A 24,024-nucleotide genomic window follows, 5' to 3' on the forward strand; every position below is an offset into this window, starting at 1 on the left:
CTGCACGGCCTCACTCTGCCATCTGCTTTCCTAGGGGAAGGCTTTCTGGAAGCACTGTCACAACGCAGAGTTGCAAGAGGGGTCTCCAAGGGAGCAATGAAATGGTTTTGCCACCATCTGAGCATGGGAAAGAAAGTCAAGCAACTCATCTGATGAATGAAATGGCAGGGCAATGGCGACAGTGCCTTGGCGCAGCCAGGGGCTGGCCAGCCATTCAGCATGGCAGCAAGGGTAGAACAGGCCAGGACAGCCTTGGAGTGATATATTCTTTAGAATAAATAGAACTGCTCCCCTCTACCAGGACACACATCTCTAATCCAAACCATGCGAAATATAAAATAACTTCTACAACCAAACAAGATGGCTCAACTGCTTCCCAACTCCTTTCAATTTTTCTTCTCAGTCATAAAGAAATAGATACAAAGACTGCCATTCTTTATCGCTTCTTTCTTCCCACAACATTCAGACCCGACAGCAACCAGTACCCTAGCACAGAGACTGCTGTTTACCAACATGCCGCATACAGCTCTTCAGCCAAGTTTTAGTTTATAGGACAGAATTGTTCAAAAAAATTACATTAGAGTACATCCAGTGTTTTGGCAAAATACAAACACATTTTGTTTGCCACAATTTACCACCTATATTGTTTTTCCAAAAGAATTTGTGCAGGTCAAGGAGTGAGAGAGAACATGCAGATGGACTCAGTCCTTCAGGATGCACAACAGGGACTGAAGAGAAAAGGGATCCTATTGCTGCCAGGGGCTCAAAGCAGCCTGGATTTCCTGCTTGTCGTCAGTCTGTTGTAGTCCCTGGACTCCAGCTATATAGCTTATAACCTTTTATACTCTAAAAGGTGAGTATGTGCATGTGAGTTTGGTCCTCACATGCATTTCCCCAATGCACTTCCTGTAGCCCAGCAATCTTCCATCTCTTGTCATGCTAGGAAGAAAGTTCAAACTCAATGTTTACCAGCTCTAACCACCCCTTTCTAAAGCTTCCCAGGCACAAGCAGCTCTGCAACACACACACACTCCACACAGGCTTTAACACTAAAATGCTGTGAGACTGGCAGCTACTCAAGCAGTGTGGGTTATCTAGGGACAAGAACGACTGAAATGGTTCCTGGTTTGCAGGCACCAGTGAGGAGAAGCCAGATTCCCAAATCAAAGATGGGGAACACTTTAATCATAGAGCAGAAATATGGCTAAGTGATAAAACCGTCTTTCTTGAACATCAGCGGAGGCATGTGAAAGAAGGCCTTAGAAACTTTAGGTTAATACATCTTCTTCCCACAGCAATGGCCAGTGGTTTCCTTGGTTGTCACATAAAGTTCATCGTCCAGACTACCAACTGGGCTCCTCTAAGAAGAGGAGAGAGAGATCTCACTCTCTAAGAAACATTATAGTCTATCCATTCATTAAGAAATGATTGCTCAAAGCAACAAATCTCATTATCTGATCTCCTGGACATATTAAGTGTGAATATTCACTAGAATCACTTCCAGTTCCATTGTGACCCTGGAAATATTCTGAACTACTTTTTTGAAAGCTTAAGGGCAAAAAATGCAAGAAAAGTTGCTTTGATGGACCACCCATCTGCTCTGGATATGGACTGCATACCCACTACTTAGAAATACTGTCTGCACTGGACACCATCCATCTTGGAATATTCTTTGAAGAATTTACTGGAGTATGTGGAAAGTTGTGACAGAGACAGTTTCCCACTCCCAGATTTCTATAGCAATATACCTCACAACACTCACATCTATTTCTGTGTGAAGCTGTCTTAAAGCTTGAAAAAATTCAGACTGAAACATCCAGCTCCCTCCCCATTAAATGAAAAATAATGGTACATTTCCAGCTGGATGTCTGGAGAAAACAAAACAAAACCAAACCCCGAAAATCCAGACTAGACCAGGCAAGAGAGAAGTGTTAAACATTCACCAAAACAGAAGCAAAATCTGAATTATGCAAGTGGGGAGAATCATTTGGATACCTTTTCCTCGAAAATGTATGCTAGCATCTGGGCTAACTGCACAAACCATCAGCTGAGCTTCCACAGCAGAAGGCTGTCACACATCTGGTGATCTAGCTACCTATTCACAGTTTCGATATATACTAAGCAGCAGCTTACTGCCTCCTGCAAGAATTTCGGTTAGCCAAGCAGAGCAAAATATCTGGCACAAGAGGCAAGAGTTAATGGCACACATTGCAATTGCATACAATGACACCCATGCTTGTTCTCCTTGGATCCTTAAATTGGATCAGACACAACAAAATTAATCTGGCTTGGTCAACGAGAAGGAGTTCAGACAAAATCAAAAAGCCTTCTACATCTCTAGGTACATAATATGGGAAATGTTTGAGATGCTACAGGTCAGTGGCATAGTCCAATGTATTTAAAGGGTCATCACTACTTTGCCCTTTCTACTGGCTTGAATCTCACCACATGCAATTGCATCCCCTTGCAGCTGGAACAAAGCCACACCCTGCCCTGCACTGATGAAGTACCTTGGTTTTACCCAACTGCCATTCTTTCTTGCTGCTGTCATAGGTCTGAAGAAAGCCTGCACATACAGCTTTGCTGTTGTCTGAGAAACTTGGCCCCTTCACAAGCATCTTGTACCTAAGAACCAAACAAAATCTCATGAGATTATGTATGGCAGTAACACCCCTCCACCCCCCTAAACTTTTAACTCTAATTATCCTCCTCCCATTAGTCCTTCTTCCTCTGGGATCTCCCTTCTTCATGTTTGCCTTCCAATTTGGAAATTTCCATCCCCCAACCTTTATCTGTTCCTACCACACTGGCAATTATTGTTGCAATCCCAGTAATAAAATACAAACTCAACAGCATTTTTCAGTAAAGAACAACTGTCTGTCTGAAACATGTGCTTTCATCAGACACAAGTTATTTTGTTCAGTATAGGGGTGGCATTTAATGCTCCAAGAGACAAAGGAAGCAATGTTCAATGGTCCTTTCTAGCCTTAAACTTCAAGAAATCCTTTTGATGCAGCCAATTAAAAGAAATAATCACTCTTTCCAATATTAATCATCAACTATACTGTCCATTAAAATTTGCTTCAGCCTGCCAGATTAAAGGTTTTAAGTATGATATTTTCTTTTTACATATTATGACCAGCTGGGTTTCACAGCATCACATAAGCCATTCTGTGGCAAAGCTACAAAAAAAAATTTTAAAAATGGACCATCTGGCTATTTTTCCGTTCTGACTTTTACCCTAAAGGCAAGTCTCCAAAAGGACTTCCAAATCGGTCTATGATATGAGCAATAAGGGCACGGTTAGAAAAACATCCCACAAATGATCCATATCAGTAACAGCAGTTATAGAGGGAACAAACATATAGAATCGTATACCTTGGGGCTGTTACAGCATGTCGTACAATGAGAGCAATTACCTGCTGAGAAAGTCCTGGAAAAGGCGCCGTATAGGGAAACCTGCTCTCCGAACTTTCACTGTCTCCAGCATCCCTGAGTACCGGAGCTGATTTAGCACCACATCTGGATTGAAGAGGTTCGGTGCCTACAGAATGATCCAGATTCAAAAACAAGTAAGAAGAGAGACAGAATAAGTGCTGATCTTGGTATTACTTCTTTGCTGACTTGAACAGTGACTGTTTCTCTGACCACAGACAGTCACAGGCTGTGTATATCCGTTTCTCTGTAGAAAGTCAACCCTGCATATTTGGGCATGCCAGGTGAAAAAGGGGAAGTTAGGTCAAGGGGAAAAGCAACCTCACAAGACTGCACAGTGCATAAAAAGAGACGAAAGGGGGTTGGGCAGATCCTGGAAAAAAACAGTCTGTAGACTGCTGTCATAGTTGGATTGTGGAAGTAAAGCAATGATATCATGCATTAACACATACAAAATGCAGAACCCTGACTCAGTTCTCTTTGCAGTCTATCTCCAGTCAAACTGGAGACAAACTGCAGAATTCTCTTCTGGCATAAAAGCCCCATCAGGCTTTCCTCTGCCATATCATACACAGTTTCAAAACACACGAAGAAAATGATCGGTTCAGAGCTCTCCACCCAATCTAGTTAGCAGCATATCCTCCCGCCACAGTTCACAATACAAGCAAGAGCCAGCCTGTCTCTATGCACTGTGACTTGCCCATGAAGTGTCCACCTCCTCTGCCTGAGAGCCAGGGGTCTGCAGGAGACACTTCCTACCGCACAAGCCCTGCATTCCAGAACAAATTGTCTACAGGCACCACGAACAGGAGCGATTGCTTCTTCTACCACAGCTCTGGGCTCTGCACAAGCCTGGTTCATCTTCCAGGCTTCATAAGCACAGAAAGAGGTGGGAATGATTATATCATATCATACTCAGCATGCAGTCTTTTCATCTGATTACCAGGAGGAGGGTGTATTTTTCAACTATAAAACAATTAGAAGGAAGAAGGGAAGATGAGGGGGAACTGCTCTTATCTCAGTTTGGGCCTTGACAGAAGCACCCATCAGGTGTTTGTGCAAGTGAGTGCTCATGGAGGCCTGTGTCGCATGCATACATTGTGCTGGAAGACAGACTTGCCTTTTCTGTATTTGGTTTGATGCAGCGGATGAAGAATGGGTTGGAAGTACTAAGTGTGGCCATCAGGGAATGGAGAGAATCCTAAAAAGAAGAAAGACAAAACCCAAAGGATCAGTCACTACAAGAGGGAAAGGGGCTACATTTGATGCAATAGGGTCTTCATGCAGCCCTCCCATTCCTAAAGTCCTTTGACTCTGCTTATCAAAACTTCAGTAACCTAGGAGATCTCTTCCTGTCCAAAACATGCCCACACAGTTAGTTTACTCTAACACCGTTTACATGGCCATCCTTGTTCTCAGAGCTGTACAGCTGATGCGAGTTATTTTTACAAGTCTCTCAAACTTTAAATATAGAAAACTAAAACTGTGAAACTAACAGAAGGTTTGCAGACCATCTAGTGGGGGAGATTCATACCTGCAAGGTCCCCCCAATAAGATTTTTTTGGAATTGCCACTATACCTGTAAAAGATGTGGCCTAAAAGGAGCCATACACTTAGCTGAAACACCAAACAACATGAAAGATCAAAGAACCTCAAGAACTTCATATACTCAGCAAAGTATTCTTTTCCTCTGCCACCCTGCTCAGTCTTAGCATCTCACATTTTACACCAGACAGAAATCCTTGGGGCAGTGGCACTGTCTTTTTTTAACACTACAACATTCCTGCACATTTTCAGTGCTGGACACAAAACAAGGATGAATGACTCCTCTTGGCTGCAGGCCTTGGTTTACCCATCTGCTCCTCCCCAGAAGCCTGCTGCTCTCTTGGAAAACATCCTACCCTGAACTGGGAACTGACAGTCGGTCTGCGCCTCTGGGTGCCCATCTTCAGTGTCTCTTCACTGCAACGACTGCAGACTCTTTCAAAAAGGTCATAGATGAAGTCCAGCCTAAGGAAGAAGAAAAGAATTAAAGAAGATGCAAGACACCCATCACCTGTGAGAAGATGGGTCTCATTCTCAGCTACTGCCCTGACCCAGTACGAAACACCTAATTTTTATTCCTGCTATGCCACAGAGTGGCTGCAGGAGGCAGTTCAGCTGGGCACTTCAGTGAGGAAATTAATACTTTCTACATGGCTGCCCAGACCCCGTGGGCTGCCCTGTATGCCACACTCGACTGCAAAGCCAGAAACCCCATCTCACACTGTCAAGCAGGATATTACACAAAGGAAGATCTCCATTCTGCACTGGCTAGTACACCTCCCTCGGGCCATACGCCCCCAGGTGAAACTACCTTGAAGGTACTCCAGCTAGACTGTGTGCTGTCACGCCCCTCCTGACCTAGCTCTCATGGCTAGCACCCATGACATGCTCATGCAGTTGCAACCACAGCCCTTTTGTGGCCAGAGGACTTCTAGAGCTACCCTCAGTGTAGGTCAGCTCTGGGGAATCTTCCACTGTTTTGCCACTCCTTAGACAGTGGTGCTGGTTCTTAGGAAGTTGCACAAAGTTCTCCAGCACTGCTTGTGCCAGTTTATTATTGTGACTCCTTCTAGCAGAATTTCCCTTTCTGGCTTGTTGAAAAACCCTGCGTCCTTCTATTATGCTGGACAATAACAACCACAATTCTGGCTTCAAGCCCTGTGTAAAATGTTCCCCAGAAGCCACTGTCCAAGTAAGGCAGCTACGAGCAGCTCATACTCTCAGCTCCCTCAGGTTGTTTCAAGGCTGCTCACAGTGCAAACTCTGCAGAAGGCTTGAGAGAAGATGCAGTTTGCAATTGTGAAACAGTCTTATCAGGCTGGAGCCCAAAGGCACTACATGAACTGTGGTAAGAGGCATGTGGTAGAGTTGCTACTGAAAAACTTCTAGGGTCCACCATGTTATTAAATGCCTCTCTCCTTCTACTAGGCCTCACCTGTGTCTTCCAGACCTTGCTCAAGGTCAAAGCACTGGGATGTAATATTAGGGGCCATGCCTGGTCCCACAGCAAGGACTCAGTCTGGCTCAGGATAAGGACGGAAGTTCTCCACTAACAAGCAGGCTGAAAAACAAGCAGCCTCTGTACAAAGGCTGGCATTTGACAGCATGGCAAAGAGCCTTAACTCATTCAGGGGCAAATTTGCCATTGTTGGGACAGTAAGGTACGAGGAAAAAGAGGAAAAGGAGAAGAGAGGAGGGGGAAAACCAGCATTGGCTGGAGGGATCTGTGTCATGCTTTTATAGCTCTTTTCAAAACTGGGACAAGTAGACTACTGATTAAATCTGTGCCTCATCTGACTTCTCCAGCTCTCCTTTCTTTTGCCAGGACACTTAAGCACAAAGAGAAGAATGATAAAAGAATGATGCCTGATGCTCAGACAAAAGCAACTGCTTTCTTGGTCCGGTTATTACATGAATGTGGCTTAGTCCAGCCCAACAGATGTGGCTTCCTCACAAGCGTAAGGGGGGCATACCTGCTGTCTTTCAGCATGTTTAAAATATCATCTCGAAAGGTATCTCTGTTCTTCTCCAGAAAGCCTCTCACGTCATATAGCACCTGCAATGCAGACAGAGCCGCTAGAACAGTGCCGTACAAATTATTAAGCACTTCTACATTAACATGCCAATGTACAAGACCTCCAGCAGAGCTACACAGTAACGCTGTGGGCATGTGCCAAGATCCAAATTTTTGGGGTCAAAGAGCTCCAGACCTCTGCAGTTACCAATAAGAAAGTGGCTTTTAGCCATCAATTAAAACAAACAAACAAACAAACAAACACACAAAACCCCCTCAAAAACAGGATTGAAGTGAAACAGCTGCAGAGATTTGCCTGGGGGGTGTGTGTGGGAGGAAATCCTCTGCAAGGTGTGAGGTACTCCATTCACTTCAGGAAATACTAACTATGCCACCCAATGCCTATCGGCCACTAGTGCTCAGCCAATATGATTCCAGGAGGTTAGCCCTTCTTTAGTGTGCAGGTGCCCTCCCTTGACACACCGCCATCTGCTCCGTATCTCTCCACAACAAAGAGCAGCATTTAACCTTGAAGGCTTGGAGACCTTTTCCTTTTTGCAATAGGTATTTAGCCTTTTCTCCTCCTCCCCAAAAGTCAAATTTTCCTTGTGACTTTTACTTTGGGTTTTGTTGGTTTGTGAATGTCCAAGAAAAGACAACATGAATAACAGAAGTAGGGAGGAGTTTATCCCCCAAACCAAAAGTTACCCGAGAAACTCAAACAAACGTCCATGCTGGAGAATATAGTACTGGAGAATGACATGCTATTTTAAGCCCGTCACGCTCCCTGTGCTCTGGTACGGGGCACTAACTGTGTGGAGACACATAGCTCTGAGAAATATTCTTGATTTTTGGAATCTAAAATCCAGGACCTCAAGCCCAAGATACACCAAGCATCTCACAGATACACCATGAACACCTACCTCCCCAGCATAATGTCTTATGCCAAACTGATGGTCTGTTACCCGAGGCTTCACGTAGTAGTGGTTGCTCTGAAATGAAAGAAAAAGAAGTCTTCTAATAATGCCAGTGTAAGAATAAATAGGCTCAGTCAGGAACTCTGCCATGACTATGACAATTCTGGGATGGGCAAGGACCTTAGCTGTTGCAGAGCTTGACTGCACCTGCTGCAGCTATCCACAGCTACATTACAAATATGTTATTCCAATAAGATGGAAAAATCCAGCCCTTCAAGGCATTCCTCATGTGAGCAAGGGCTTGCAGAATCAAGGTTGGGCAGGCATGCCATGGATGAAATGTTAATTCTTGCATGTCCGGCACCTGAGGAGACTGGGCTCCACACAAACCATGTGGTGCGGGACACGGGATCAGGATGCAGGGAAGATGGCAGCTTTGTAGAACACCTACACATCTTTGCCAAAGGAAATATCATACCAATTTCCTTTCTTCCTCTATATTTCATGTTTCTTTGCACCTCTCTTCCCCTTTTTTCAATATGCAATTTTTCTTTATCTTACTAGCTGTTCTACTCTCTCATTTTCCCCCTCCTTTCTTTGTTCTATGAAAACCGTTAACTATGTAAGAACAGCCATGCTGCTTGAGACCAATGGTCCATCCAGCTGAGTAGTCCACCTCCAGCAGTGGTTATGTAGGTAGAGTAAGAACAAGGCAAGTAAATGATACTTTCATCCCAATACTCTCTCAAACTCCAATTATTTTCATGAGGTCTGCCTAACTAGTAGCCCCAAGTGAATTTCTCTTTGAAATACTTGCCCGTTCACACCTGAACCCATGCAGACTTCCTGCATCCAAAGTGTCCTTTCGCAGGGAGCTCTCAACCAACCGCACAGGGAACTACAGCTGGTTGGTTTTAAGCCTGGCTCCCATTAGTGCTGTCTTCTATGGGCCATGTGTGACTTGTAAACCCATCACATCCTCCCTAAGTCATCTTTTCTGCACAGTGCAGGGTCCCTTCAAAATAGTTTTCCATAACACTGAAGCTGTCCCAGACCTGTTGTTTACCAGATCTGATATAACCCCTTCTTGAGTGGAGGGGCCCAGTGCTGTACACTGTTCATGGTGTAACATAATCCATGGATTATACACTGCCATAACAATGTTTTCTGCTTTTATTCTGTTTCTTTCCTAGGAATTTCTAATACTTTATCTGGGTTTTTTATTACTGCTGAGCACTGTGCTGATGTTTCCATGGAACTATCCATCACAGCCTCTGTCTGGGTCTTGCTCCTGAAGAGCAGCAATCAGCTCAGGGTCCATAATTTCAAATGTGAAACTGGGACTGTTTTCCTTCAGGCACACCATTTTGCATTTATCTATACTGCTTTTCAACTTCATTTTACAACCCAATCAGTCTCATAAGGCCCCTCACAGTGCAGCCTTGCCCTGTGAATCATCAGAAAACTGCCACCTCAGAGCTCATATGGGAGCTCTGAGCTCGTATGGGTCTTACAGGCCTCCCTCCATTGAGGTAACTGACCATTTACATTCTGTGAATTTGCCCAATAGTGAAATAAGGATTACAGGCCTATAATTTCCTAGAATACTTTCTAAAAATTAAAATAATTTCCGAGCTTCTCAGATACAAGTACTAAGAAAAAATTAAGTAAGATGTTGCACAATACTGTTAGTAATTCAGCTCTTTCATCTTTAAGTTCTCTTAGCAGTATTGGGTGGATGGCTTCTGACCTTGATAATTTGTTAGTGCTATTGAAAACTTTTTCATTGCCTTTTTTACTTTTCGTATTGACCCCATTTCTTTGCTCTTTCCTTTCCCCAATCCAGTCATCTTTTTCCAGCCACAAATTTCCCTCTCTTCCACTCCAAACATGACTGTTACTGACTTTCTCATGTGGATTGGCACCCTCCTCTCCTCTTCCTCTCTACCAAGCCCATATATTTCATCCATGCCCACAACACTTCTGGTTCCTTCTCCCATCTCCCCTATTGCTCCTCTCCCCCGTTGTATCGAGGTCATATTCTCTTAAATCCCAGCTCTGTGCTTTTCCTCCTTAAGCCTATTGCAATCCACAGAAAACACAGAGAAGAGGGCTAGTTCTCTTATAAGGTCCTTCGGGCTCTCCAGCAACACTGGCTGGATGCCTTCCAGTGCTCTTCTGGCCAGCACTAGAGACTTTAACTGGTACAAAAAACAGTTTCTCCTTCAAAAAATGCAAACCCTAGAGCACTATCTGCTTCATCATTCCTCCCTGCACTCCAGCTCCTCAGCCTCTCCCATCTCTCGTAAGCTCCCTAGGGTTCCACATTAACTGCTATCCCCTCAAAGCAGACAGAGGTGACACTATGAACGGCTTAATGAAAAGGCTACTCAATGCACAGAAATCACCAAAAATAGCAACTGAAATGTTGTGGGGCATAAAGGAATGCAAAATAATACTGACAGTCTCATGCTGCTGTACAGTAAACCACAGGTACCTTCTTACCAAGGGAACTGCATTCTGGTCTGATTATTTATCTCAGAAGAGAATAGAGAAAAGATGTAGAGGAATTCAGAGACAAACAGCAGAAAGAAAGAGGAGCTTTGAAATTTCTCCTTTTGGAGGCAAACTGAAGAGGTTGGGACAGTTCAGAAAGAAAATTCAAAAGAAGTGATGTATTAAAAATATTCATAAGTTCTATATTAAAATTTAACAAAATACCAACAACAATAAAAAAGGTAAATCAGGCATTCTCATATACCTTGACCTCTAATACAAGGGAAAGCCACAGTGGACTAAACTGAAGGCATCAATTTAAGCCTAAAGAAAGGAAATATTCCCACAAAACTGTGCATAAATAGCCAACCAGAAGTCATTGCTATTGTGTCCAATTTGTAGTCATGAGTATTACTAGCAGAGATAGATGCAAATATGAAAAAATGAGAATATCTGCATCTATGCCAATTAAAAAAAAATTGTCGGATAAAGCATACAAATTTGTATGTTTTCAGGCTTGGATGAAGCCTGAATTAGAGGGCTAGGAAACATATAAGCTGACAATGTTCTTACTAAAGTAGTAAATTATTCCATAAGTCCATGCTACAGGGTTTAATTTGCTTTGTTTTCAGTCTATTTGTTATTAAGAAGAACAGAGTGTTGGCTGTACCAGAGACAGTGTAAGAGATTGCTACAGTGATCTCACTGTGGTTTCGGTGTCCCCAGGATAACTTTCTGACCTGCATGAAAAAGCCCTTCTACTCCTGTGTCCAGAATACAAGAGGAGGAAAGAATTTAATTAATTAGGAACAATAAGAGAGCTTTCATTAAAAGTCATGAGGCAAAAGCCGTCCCCAGCCCCAGGAGACAGAGATTTGACGTGCTCTAGAGCAGACTCCTGTGAGTCAGCTGGCAGGAGAAACCCATGCACACTGTGCAGCCGCATCCTGTGCCTGGGGTGCTGCCTCGTGTCCCATTGCAGCAGAATCTGACCTCCATCCCATGCTACAAATTCAAATCTCCTCTACCCACAGCCTGTGGAAGGCACACTCCCTCTCTCTATGTGCACAAGAGATCATTTGCAGGTTTCTTCACATATTACTTTTGTTCAGTGCAGCCTTACTAAACACTCGCAGGTTCGGGCCTAAGGCATTTTAAATTTCCTGCACAAAGCACATATTTTACATCAACAAAACCTTCACTTTCAGTTTTGAAATGCTGATGGGGCTAACATACTGATCATTTGCCTGCCGGGTTATTTTCTTACTTACCATATGCTGGCTGTGAAGTTTTTCCAGAAGGGTGTTGTCTGTGCCTTTGGGGAATCGACTCTCTTCATTCACCAAAGCCAGCAGACCCAGTTTCTACAGCCAAACAAGAGACGGGCGTCAGCAAAAGCTCTAACTACATAGCACCAAGCCAAGAACTGGAGGTCTGGACAGCACATTGAGCAATAATCCCTGAGTTATGCCCATCAGGCTTGAGCTGAAAGCAGAATTCTGGCCAGTCAATGCATTCAGCAAGCAGAACATAAGTGGAGATTATTTATAAAAAATTTACATCAAGGTTTTACTTAAATGCTGCTCCCTGTCTAAAAGTATGACACCGACCCTAAGCTTACCCTCAACAATGAGCAGAGATCTGCTTTCTTGAGCTGGGATTATGGCTAGAACAGCTCATACTTTTGCCAGGTCATGATGGGAAGAGGATCTAAGCAACTACCTGATTTTAAAACCGGGAAACCCCAAGGAAGGTCTCAAGACAATCAGCAGTGCCCATTACGATCCCTGGAAAGTGTCACAGATAACTGCTCACCTTCTCGATAAGGTCCAGGCACTCTGCATTATCCATCCAGTCAATGGCTTCCCAGTTTATTCCTTCCCTGACAGTCAAGAACAAACAGAACAAAGATGTGAAATGCAAGATCCAATGCCCTGAGGTGCAGGAGAACAGAAGCAGCTGAGCATGACAGCTGACCCAGGACTCAAGACGATTTGCAGGTATTAGGCTTTGCCATGGCTGAGGAAAAGGAATAGGACACACAATGCACTGCTAACACAAGGAGCTGGAAGTAGGAGACAGCCTTTCTTATCCATCCCAGTGATTTAGACTGATGCTGATCTTGTAGTCATTGAGCAAATTCCACACCAAGCACTAGAATCTGTAGTTGCTCTCAGCTGCTCTTTCAGGAGTGATGAGCATCAGCCCAAGTGGTGGTGATGATGGACAGTTTGCTACACAGCTTCAAGTGTCAACTGCTGACCCACCAATCTGGAAAGCAGGCCTGAAGCACATCTGCCAGAAGACTGAACCACAATTCATAGGTCCAGCAGAAGAGACAGGAGCAACTTTTCAGGGAGAGTTTTGAAGAGAATGACACAGATAAGCTTTGGCCTGACATGCAAGGGACCTGCAGAGTGGCCCTGCATCTTTCAGAATGGGAGCTGATGTAGGTACAGCAGTGCAGTAAGCGTGCTTTGAAAATCATCCATGAAATTCTGTAAATCTGTGCTGAATGTGTTTTTGCCCCTCTTACTGCCTTCTTATACTCCCATAATACTCCCGTTTCTGTTTTCAGAATTCAGAGAAGCCTGGGAATAACTCTTGCTTAGGAATCCAAGGAAGACTACAGGCTATGTGTGAAGCTACTTACTGACATTCTGATACAGACACCCTTCAAGTGAAGGCTAACATTTTGAAGATAGTGAAGCTGTTGTCTACAAACCCTTCAGCCTAGGCTTCACACTTTCAGGTTCAAAGCATTCAGAAACCTGTGTACAACAGTTGGAAGCAACAAACTGGAGTAATTTCTGAAGAATGGAAAGAACTATCTATCCCCTACAGGAAACAGAATATCTTATCCACTTAATGACAAAAAATATCAGTTCACAGTGTTTTAGATTTTTGCAACAAGGGATGTCAGAGAGACCATATATTTTTACAAAAAAACCTCTTGGGTTCCTTCTAAGAGCAAGAAGACCTTCCAGAATTTAAGGGAGCAGAGTTTTCTGAAACAAATCACATCACAAATGAATCGAGTTGTCTCTAGTGCCACTGACTCCTTGTCTAATCGAATGATGAAATACATGGAGCTACTTACTAAACCTGAGGAAGCAGAGCTGATACTGTGAAAGACGAGCTTTAATCACATCACCCTAGAATAACTTGATGAGTAGTCAATAATAAAATTCTCTTTTTCTTTCCAAAGTTCAGCCACAGAACTTAAACTCCTATGTAATCACCCGGAAAAAATCTTTTGTCACGATGATACCATTCTTAACACAAGTTTCCTGCAATGGTGGAATTGGCCTGAGAAGTGAGTGCATAAATAGCCTTGCAGCTTTGTAATGTTTAGAATTTAATGAATTGCCTATTCAACTGTCTCCCTTCACAAGGCTGCTCTCATTTGCCCTCACTGACCCTATTCAATTGCTTCATTCACAAACATAAAGGCTTCTGTTTCAGAGCAAGAACTGAAGTATTTGTCTAGCAGCCTTCTCTAGAAGCAGAAATACTCTAGAACATACCAGGTACTTCACAAAATACAATCCAATATCAAGCCCCCAGAAGGGAAACAGCTGTGCAGAAGGCCCCATGCTCTTTAAACTGAGGAAACAGCCTGATTTAAATCTCCTTGCTGAGGAAAAGAGTCCTTTTCACTGCACAGGAATCTCTAGGACAGAAAGAGCTGTCAGATATCTATCCATCTATCTTTAGGGACTTTACCTTATGCACACCAAGATTCCACCCGCATAACACCACCACTACCTTAGGTAAATCATTACTGAAGTCAGTAATAAGGCCAGTGACCATGTGTTCTAATGGGTTAAGGCACAAGATCTTCCCATTCAGCTGAGAGATAGAAGGGAATCTTTTGTTTGGAAACAAGTGACCTATGCTGGCAAAGCACATGGACAGGCTTAGAGAGACAGACAGGGTTGCACTAAGGCCCAGCTGCCTCTCCTGCCTTAGCAGTAGGGACTGGAGAGCACAAAGGAGGAATGAGTCCTCCATTCTACCACCCATGAAAGCAATAGGGGGCCACTCCCTCCATTTGTCACCTGTTGTACTCCAGCTGCTCCAAGGAGAAGATGTGTTTGTTGAAATATTCCTGGAGTTTCTCATTGGCATAGTTAATGTTAAACTGCTCAAAACGATTCACCTGTAAGACAAAACAAAGGTTATAAAATTTAACATTCTTGTCCCTGGGCTCTAGAAGAATCTGTAACAGCGATGTGAAGGATGCCAGGCCTGGAATAAAGCCAGAAAGCATAGAGGCAAGGGGTGTCAGATGGACATGAGGACAGTATGGGGAGGTCCACTAGGACAACAGCTTTTGTAGCTCATGCAAGGTTAATTCAGTAGACCTAAATGGTAGTAAAGGATGCTAAAGACAATCAAATTTCTCTTCTTCTTAGGACGAAAGAAATAGAATTCCCTAAGTGTTAGGTCACTGGGTTTTCTCTTCTGTGAAATATCTGAACAGTCACTATACAGCTGCTCAACATACATCCCTCATCAGTTGCAATCAGAAGCATTACACAAAGGATTCTCAACACAAGACAAAACAGATGTAAACAAACAACGTGCATGTAGGAGTTGGACATTTAATTTGTCAATTTAACAAGTCAAAAATTCAATATAACCTATCACAGCACATCTGCTTAGGGTCTGTGTCACAAACCAGACCTTGAACATCAGCCTACATTAATACAGGTGGCAGAAATGGGCAGCTAAATATATCTTGCTGCTCCCAGAGGGAAGTGGCAGTGGAGAAATCCCAGAATGCCCTATGCTAACGTAAATGGGATACAAACCTACCAAAATTCCTTCCTATATGCACTGACATCTCCAAAACCAACCCACCCTGCAAAAGACAAAATCCTGACCTGAAAGTTCTCGAAGCCAAAGATATCCAGGATGCCTACAGACTTAAAGTTTTCCTTGCCTTTGATCTTCGTATTAATCTTGCTAATGAGCCATGAAAAACACTGGGAATACAGCGCCATAGAGAGAGAGTCCCTGGAGTCAGCGGCCTGTAAATGAAGAGAGCAAAAATGAGTCACAAAGAGAAGAGAAGACATAAGGAGCACCACGAATCTCTATGGGACTTCAGGTTCCTCCGCTCCTCTTTAGATGTCTCAGCCTCTGTACTGGTTGTGCACGGTGCGGTATTTATATGTACAGTCAACAAGTTTGCAAATAGCCCAGCCACACACAGATGTACCATGTATGACCTTTGGGTAACTGAACTTCAGAGGCTGAAGGAAGTAGCTAAATCACTGCCATCTTTTGGAACAAGTGCTGGGGTGGCAAAATACCTCATGACTAAGCCCACAGCAGTCATTTGCATCACCTGAGCCAACATCTGCAGTGACAGGCAAGGTATCTTGGTTCAGTACTCCTAGTAGAGCTGTCAAATGGGTGTCTGCTCAATTTTTCAAAAACTGGTAGGGCAGGATTTATTAGAGTATTCTGTCACCAAGTTAGCCTCAAAAATCCCCTCTCCAAAACTCTCCTGCAAACAGCATTATCTTACTGGAAGCCAGAGTAGGCCAGCGAACAGCCAGGACACATGCCCCAAAAGAGCATGGGTTGAGAGACCTTTCTAGAGCTGACCCAACATCCCATGCAGTGATCATAACCAAGTGTCAGAGGTGGAAAAAATAACTTAAATTGCAATCACTAACAAACAGTAGATAATTGGGTGCATGTAAGTGTGTGGATCAATGGCTGAAATTGAACTTTTGAAATCTCAAGCAAAAGCTTGCTACTTGATAGCTCTAACAGGAATGGGCTGGTTGTAAGTTTTCATAACACTTAGACTAACAAAAGTGGCGTGCCCCAAATTCTCCAGTTAACAAAGCGACATGAGACAGAACCACAAATTAAGAGGCTGACCGCATGCTGTTCTTCTGCACATACACTATTTAGGCTGGGAAACCAGGGCTTAAGGTTCTGGAAAGAAAAGGAGACCAAAAATAAGGGTTCCCATAAAGAAGACATGATCCCAGAGAGTAGAACAAGGGGCCAGAAAAGAAGACGGCAAAGATCTTGGCTGGAAGAAAGATGCTGGAAGTGGGGAAAGATCCTGGAGATCAGAGACATGTGGAGACAAATGTCAGGGTATGCCCAAGGACCTTGGCTGGTAGTTCCTGAGGCTGGTAACTGCAAGGAGCTACACAACATGAACCAACAAAACTTTCTGCCCGACCCTCCTGAACAAGCAGGAATCTCCCTACTGGGCAAAGAGTTTGACACCTAATGAACGTAATGCTGAGGGGTGAGTGAGCAAGTATGTGAAATAATCAAGTAGGGTAAAAACTATAATCTTGTCATTTCATAAATGAACCGCAGTATCTAGATCAATTACGGGTTGTTTACTCTGTCTTGCCTGTGACACCAGGCTAATTCCTTCAGTAGGCCTGACCAGCAATGACAGAGATCATCTAAACGCACTCTCGACCTCTTCAGTTTTGCAAGCCTGAATAACCTGACCTCTCCTGTCCTGCTTTTCTAATGGCACAGGTCAACTGCCTCCAAATCCTCCCAGCCCCTCTCAGCAAGCTCCTGAGGCCCAGCCTGCAAGATCCTCCTTTTCACCCAATCTCATGGTTTTTCTTCTCCTTTTTCTTCCTGGGTAGTATCTCCTCTCCAGCAGCCCAAGGCCTAGAGCACACAGCAACCTCCCTTCTCCACTGAAGAGAACATTTCAAAGCATGGGCACACACTCCTTTTCTGGGTATTTCTTCTCTCCATCACATGGTCTGTCTTATTAGTTGGGACTGAGAATGCCCTCAAGGCCATTCCTCTGTAGTCTCTCTGGCTACACAGTAAGGTGGACTTATTTTCCAGGAACAGGACCTCCCCATCCAGCTGTAAGCAAAGCCGCTTTCCCCACAATATGGCTCAAATGAGATTCTCAAAGGCTCCTTTCATCCTCCCAGCTTTGCCCGCCTTCAGGCCAGTTCATCCATTCAGCCCACTGAAATGTCAAAGCTCAGACGGGCAACAAGCCCGTTACACAATGAGAAATCCCTGGCAGCTCTATCAATGCATTCCTGCAACAACACGTGGGAATAGGTGGGCACAGTACAGGAGGGCTTCAGCGGGAACAGTCTTTACAGGTTCACCTGTGCAACAGGTTCACCTAGTGAAGATGGCTAAGTGGTAGCATCCCCTTGCTATAACAATTTTTTTGCAGTCTTAGTAATTCACTGGGCTGCAAGCAGTAAGCATAGGGTCCAACATGCACAAATGTCAGGAATAGCTATACTATCAGGGAAAGCTCCATTTAGGGAGACTCTTGTAAATCCTACAACTGCGCACTGTTGCTCTGGACTGCATGGAGTGTCTCTGGCGTTGTTATCCATCCTTGTGCACTGATATAGAAAGATGTGGCTTATTTAGGACAGACAGCTGAGAAGAGGAACTGTGGTACTGAATACTGAGGATAGCTACTACAGACTACAGGCTGAAAAATAATTGTCACACAATTTTATTGCAAAGAAAGGTCATAGACTATGAAAAAAATATACCATTTCTTAAAGGCAAAGCTTAGTTTGTGATATATTAGCAGGTGTGTTCGCAGCAAGAAAAGAAGCAACTACTCTGCTGACATGAGCACTGCTGAGGCTTCAGCTTGAATACAGTGTCCAGTTATAGGCACTCCACTTCTTGAAAGATGTGGGAAAACAGACACAGAAGAAGAGGTTTAGAAAATTACTCATAAGGAAACATTGAAGGAACTGGATTGTTTAGCTTAGAAAAGAGAACACCACGTGAAAAACTTGACAGAAGCGGAAGCTTATAAGGTGGACAGCTGGGATGTCAAAGGTAATCTAAATATGAGGAAAATCTTTTCAGCTCCAGACTCCACTGCAGCTAGAACAGGATACTTAAAGAGGCTGTGAAATTCCTTCCATGGGAAATCTGAAGGAAAGTTAGACAGACATCCGTCAGAGACAGCCCAGTAACTCTGGTTTCTCTGCCAGTGTAGGAGTTGGATTGATAACCCTCTGCAGTCTGTGCCAGCACAAGATTTCCATTACAGATATTCATTTTGCTATAACACGATGCTTATTCCATCCTAGTAATATTATTCCTTGTTTCCAAGTGTCTTGCATTTTACTAATGACAGAAGATTTTCTACAGTTATCCGTGCATGCATGGACCTAAAACACCAAGAGTGCCCTCAAGTGATCAGCAACACAAGTTAAAGTTAGTAGGCACAACACTGTAATGAACCACAGAGAAACATAATAGATAAGCAGGACTGGCTCCAGCATGCAGTAGAGGTTCAGAAGATGAGAACTACATGTCAGTTTATTTGGTCCTCCTTTGCTGTTGTATGGATACACAAAGAAGCTACTGTGGGGTAACAACCTACCATCTGCCAGATGTTTCGCGGTAACTGTGTGCAAGCTATTATAAATGCAGCGCAACCTGGGAGTTCTGCAAGGTAAAAGCATGCACACATGCAATTACCACAAAGCATCTGATGTACCTTCTGCATGACACGAGCATGACCAATTCCTGGTGATTTAAAACCAGTATTGTGCATTGCCGTTTGCAAGTGAACTCCCCTATAAAGCCTAAAAAGCAGTCAACATTGGGACCTGAACTGCCAATAAGGGCAAAAATACTTGAGGACACAGCTGAGCACCTAGGGGGTGTAAGAGGAAACCCTAAGCTTGAATGGATGATACAAGAGGGATACAGAGAGCCTGGAAATGCAGAAGTGGCAGAAGCAGTAGCATACACTAGGACACTTACCTGCTCTACAGTGAGAGGGGAGCTGATCTCTTCCCCACGCAGAATCATGGACCTCTGCGTCAGTACTTCGGAAAGCTGGAATGCGTCTAAGCCCAGGAGGTCACTGGCAATGTTCAGCACTAATAACAAAGGAGGACACACTTTTTTCTTCTGCATGGATCCCCATCACTCATGGGGGATCCATATTCTGCAGCTCAGTGAGGAAATCCCAGGGACTCCTACAAGGCAAGTGACTAAGCCCCAGCACAAAACACACTCCCCTTTTCTTAATTCTTTTTGGCATGCCCAAAGCTGTAAGCTCACATATCCAGTCTAAGGCAGGGTCAGCAGCCATTATGGGCCACAGTCAGACACTCACACAAGTCAGCCTTTCTGCTGACAACAGGAGGAGCAAAGCACTGTGTAAAGCTCAGCACCAGCAAAATATTTATTGAATGAGAAGATATGTTTTCCTAAAGGCACAATAGTGCAGTCTGAGTGTGGGATTGCTAAACTTGGATGTCAAGAAGAGAGGCAATTAACTTAAGACTTGAAACACTTGTAATATATATTTATTGCTTCTGTCTGTTTAGGGAGTCACTTTACCAGACCAGCTCAGATTGGATAACTGTAACAGAGTGCACACTAGCAGATGCTTCATAGGAAGATGTGGGAAAGTCTGTAAGAGACTACTTTTATCTCAAACTCCTCCCTGTTCCTACTTCTTCCTGCTCCTTCAACACAAAAGAGAAGCTGTGAGACTGTGGACTCAGTCTGAGAGTATCCAGGAGAACAAGCAGATCACAGGGCCACAGCCCAACTAAATCATACCGGTGCTCTGGAGCCATGCATCCTGTGGCAATGCTTTTGCAGGGTTAAACTGCAGGGAATCTGCTGGCAAAGGCACTGCAGACCAGCATGGCAGGGGAAGAAACAATGGAGTGAGCTTTGTTGGGGGCCTTATGGGGCTTTGTATGGTCTACCAAGTCACTAGGGTCCCACTTACCTGCTTTCGTTGTAACCTGGGCCCCGCCAGCTGTCATGAATTCAATGTTTCCCAGATGAAGTGTGCCAGAAAGAAGTTTGAAAATGTCTCTGATTTCTTCAGTGCTGAAGTCCACCACCTTCATGGCAGTCTGTGCAAAACCATACAGCTAATGTTGGCTGTGTGTACAGCCACAGTACAATGCAACCGCCGCATTCATGCCCAGCCCATGTAAGATGTAAAACTCAGAATTATAGTCATCATGAATCAAAGTGAAACTGGGCATGGCACAGCCCCTCTCTCTCAGCTATACATCTGTCAGCGATCTTCACTTTCTCCCATTCTCTCCTTCATTTACCCTATCCCCATCTAAGGCAGGTGGGCATTTGCCCTGTCCTTAAGTTGGACTTTGCTGTTGCCGTTGCCTGTCTGCCACAAGAAGAATGTGTTTGTCTGTGCCTGTGTAAGGAAATCCTTCCCTGAACACTGGCAGTACAGGTTACAGATGTCACTGGACTGCTTCCACATTCTGCCTTATTGTGTTCCCTGAAGGACAGATCTATATAATTTACTTAATTTACTCTGATCCATATAACCCCCTTAATTTAGTCTAGCTTAAAGACATAAAGATTTATGCAGCAATGTTTAAATCCAGGCTTCCGACATTAACTCCTAGAAGGTTAGAAACAGGTTACCAAATAATGAGGAAGTATGGCACATTCCCTCTGTCTTAGTGCATGCATGTGAGCCAGGGTTCTTGTGGCATAAATTGACTTTGAGAGGTAGGACCTAGTTTTCACGCATTTGCCCTGTCAGTGGGGCACTCCAGGGTTCTAGTTCCCTTCTTTCCTCCAGGCCTCTCCTCAGCTGAAGTATAAACGCCATGTTGCCATTGAAACCTCTGCTGTACAGGAGACATTTCCTTCCCTTAAATCACACCTAAGCAGGAGCTATTGAAATCCTAAGCTGACTCCTCTCACCTTGCCTATCTGGTTTTACTTACATTATTAAAGCCCTCAGGATTATAACCACTTATCAAACAAAACATGAATTGCATATTCATCCTGCTAAACCCATAACCTCTGGTAAAGTTACAGATGTCTATTGAAATCTGTGTGGTGTTTCAGAATATGCCATTTGCACAAGTGAGATACAACTTTACCAGAACATTTCTGGAGAACACTACCCTTAGACCAAACTGTTCCCCTTCTAATGGTCAGTGTGAGGTTTCCGGCATCAGGCCATCTAGAGGGCTCCCAGGAACCATTATGGGGTGGGGGATGGGGTTCATGCTCCCCAAAGTCTCCATCATTCTAAATTATTATTCATCCTTGACTGTTTCCCAAATTCCCCCATTTCTGTACACTGAAAACACTCTTCGAGCCTTTTTTTTCACCATAAACAGGTAGAGCTGAGTTTCAGACTCATTGAACACCAAATTTTGGCTTAGGGCAAATAAATTCTGCCTGTGAGATCTAGACTCTACAGCATGTTTAGCCCATGAGATTGTGCCCAGTTCAGGAGGAGTTAGGACAGGACTCACCATGACCTTATGGAACATCTCTACGTCATTCAGGTTCTCATCAGTCACACAACCAGACTGGTTCAAGTAGCGGTAAGTCTCTGGCTCAGAGAGGGAGAGGCTCTCTGCACCAGAGGAAAAAGAGGCAGAGAGGAGAAATACAACAATTTATTTAGCAATCAGCCTGTTCATTCTTAGTCCCCCAAAACAGTGTGTATGTTTACCATAAGGAGAGTTCATCTGAACAGATTCCATATCCCTCAAAAGCCACACCCAGACAGTGAATGCACTGGGGAAGGGGAAGAGGAGAGTGTGCGGTAACAAAGCTTGCAGGTGGTATGCAAAATGATTTAGAACAGTCAAATCCCAAGCTGCAGAGTCACAGAAGAATATTTCAATACTGAATTGACTCAGGGAAAAAAAAAAAAGATGAAATTCAATCTCATAAAGTGTAGAGAAAAATAGTCTTAACTATACACATACAGTAATGACCTCTAAATTAGGTATCGCCACTTGAGACAGAGTTTAGAGTCACAGTAAGATTTCTGAAGACATCATCTCTGCTGAGTAGTAGTCAAAAGCTGAACACAGTTCAGTTCTTCAGTTTTAGAAGGAACACAGAACTAAACATAAAACCAGAATTAGGTCTCTGTACATATCTGTAGCACAACCACATCTTAAATACTATCTGCAGGTTTGATCCCCCATTTCAAAAAGGATAGAGGAGAACTAAAAGATCTATAGAGAAAGGAGACAAGGATGATCAAGAGACAGAAACACATTACAGATGGGGGAAATGAAGCAGCCTGGGACACCAGCTTGGAAAGGGAGATGGGGAAGAATAGCAGAGATCTGCTGAAGACAATAATCTGTTTTGTATGCTTTCCCTAAGTACTGCTTTCCCTAAGTACTTGCTGATAACCATGGTCCCCACTATTTCCCTTTGCTTTAAATGATCTCTGAATTGACCCACATGGACATCCTGCATGAACTCCCTAGAACTGAAGCCCTACTTCTTTCCTCTCTGTGTCAGGCCCAGTGCTTCCATCTGATTATTCTAACACACACAGAACAAAGGCATAAAGAAATTCCCCAGTCCCTCAAAACCAGAGTGCAACTGTAACGTGTTCCTGCCCGCCTATCTGACCTCTTCAGCAAGAAGGCAGGTACACACAAATGTTAAGTGCGTGCTGCACTACAAAGAGGATTCTTCCACAGCCTGCAGCTGCCACTTTCTCTGCATGCCCTATTCCAGACCCACCTCTCCCTTCCCCATATACAGAGCTATAAACCCTTTGTTCAGATACTAGACATGTTTTGACTCTAGTCCTGCCACTACATCGCTGGTCTTTCTAATTTTTACCTCTCCTATTACCTATATTGAAAGTTTGTTGTAAAAGTATGTCTGTCAGTCCAACCTCTGAACTCCTTGAACAGCTCCCATCAGCATCTGAATCAAGACTCTTTACCCTTCCTTTGCCTCTAGCCAGTTTCATTACCTCATCTTTCTATACCTGCTCTTCACTTTGGACAGACTTTTCCTTCCAGCTCAGAATGCCTGAAGTGTCTTTTCTCATACAGCATTTCTGTCATCCTCAGCCTCCTTCTCTCAACTCCCCTTTCTGTTTCCCATGAAATGGGAAACATATGGCCTTCAATAAAAAGTTATATATCAAGTACCTGAAATATCCATGCTCTAGTTGACTTACACCTGCTTCACATGCTGGACTGGAAAGAGGACAGAGCCATATCCCAGAAAATGAAATTACCTTTCTGCTCCCCGCTCACACCAGCCAGCAGAGCATAAAAGATGTGGTAATTCCTCTCTCCGGGGTTCTGGTGTACCACTCTGTTCTGAAACAAAGAATACAGGAGCAGCCAGTAGAAAGAGATCGCACTTTTGGTTGCAAAGACAAAGGGAAGACCAGGATACAGGTAAATCTCCAGGGGCAATGCATAAGAGGGGCTTCTTCCAGTTTAGTGATGGTGTTGTCTAAGCTCTACATCAGGATCTTGTCATGTGTGGCTGTGCACCTGAGCACGTACAGACTTCTCTGAACTCACTTAGAGAGTGTGTGCATGGACAAACTGAACCTTGTCAGTTCTGACCCTGCTCCTCAATGAGTTCCTGAGTCCAAAGTAAACTACATCAGAGCAGAGATGTCTGCATTTGGACTTGGACCCCCATATTCCTCTCTACGGAATTGAGTTTCCAGGTACTTGTTCTCTCTCCCTTTCCCTTTGGTAAACAGCTTTTTCTTGGAGTCTCTCTGGAATGCACAGTGTTTATCAAAGACAGGAGAACAGGCTCTGATAGATATAGAACAAACATTGTTCCTCCACCATCCTCATCCTC

The 24,024-nt window shown here is 43.8% G+C and overlaps 1 protein-coding gene across 1 annotated transcript in view; it reads right to left on the bottom strand.

Annotated features, from left to right (window-relative positions):
* Positions 1-24,024, bottom strand: part of LOC142414763 (unconventional myosin-X-like) — a 96,146-nt gene that overhangs the window by 40,326 nt on the left and 31,796 nt on the right. Inside the window, exons 8-21 of the mRNA XM_075512397.1 lie at positions 23,438-23,522; positions 21,690-21,793; positions 20,168-20,297; positions 19,183-19,301; positions 15,297-15,443; positions 14,469-14,569; positions 12,223-12,289; positions 11,679-11,771; positions 7,918-7,986; positions 6,954-7,036; positions 5,337-5,445; positions 4,556-4,636; positions 3,420-3,544; positions 2,511-2,625 (exon numbers count right to left, since the gene is read on the bottom strand). Of these exons, the coding sequence (XP_075368512.1) occupies positions 2,511-2,625; positions 3,420-3,544; positions 4,556-4,636; positions 5,337-5,445; positions 6,954-7,036; positions 7,918-7,986; positions 11,679-11,771; positions 12,223-12,289; positions 14,469-14,569; positions 15,297-15,443; positions 19,183-19,301; positions 20,168-20,297; positions 21,690-21,793; positions 23,438-23,522 (1,428 nt within the window). The remainder of the gene's footprint in view (positions 1-2,510; positions 2,626-3,419; positions 3,545-4,555; positions 4,637-5,336; positions 5,446-6,953; positions 7,037-7,917; positions 7,987-11,678; positions 11,772-12,222; positions 12,290-14,468; positions 14,570-15,296; positions 15,444-19,182; positions 19,302-20,167; positions 20,298-21,689; positions 21,794-23,437; positions 23,523-24,024) is intronic.

Source organism: Mycteria americana, chromosome 9, assembly GCF_035582795.1.
Source record: "Mycteria americana isolate JAX WOST 10 ecotype Jacksonville Zoo and Gardens chromosome 9, USCA_MyAme_1.0, whole genome shotgun sequence".
Lineage (NCBI taxonomy): Eukaryota > Metazoa > Chordata > Aves > Ciconiiformes > Ciconiidae > Mycteria > Mycteria americana.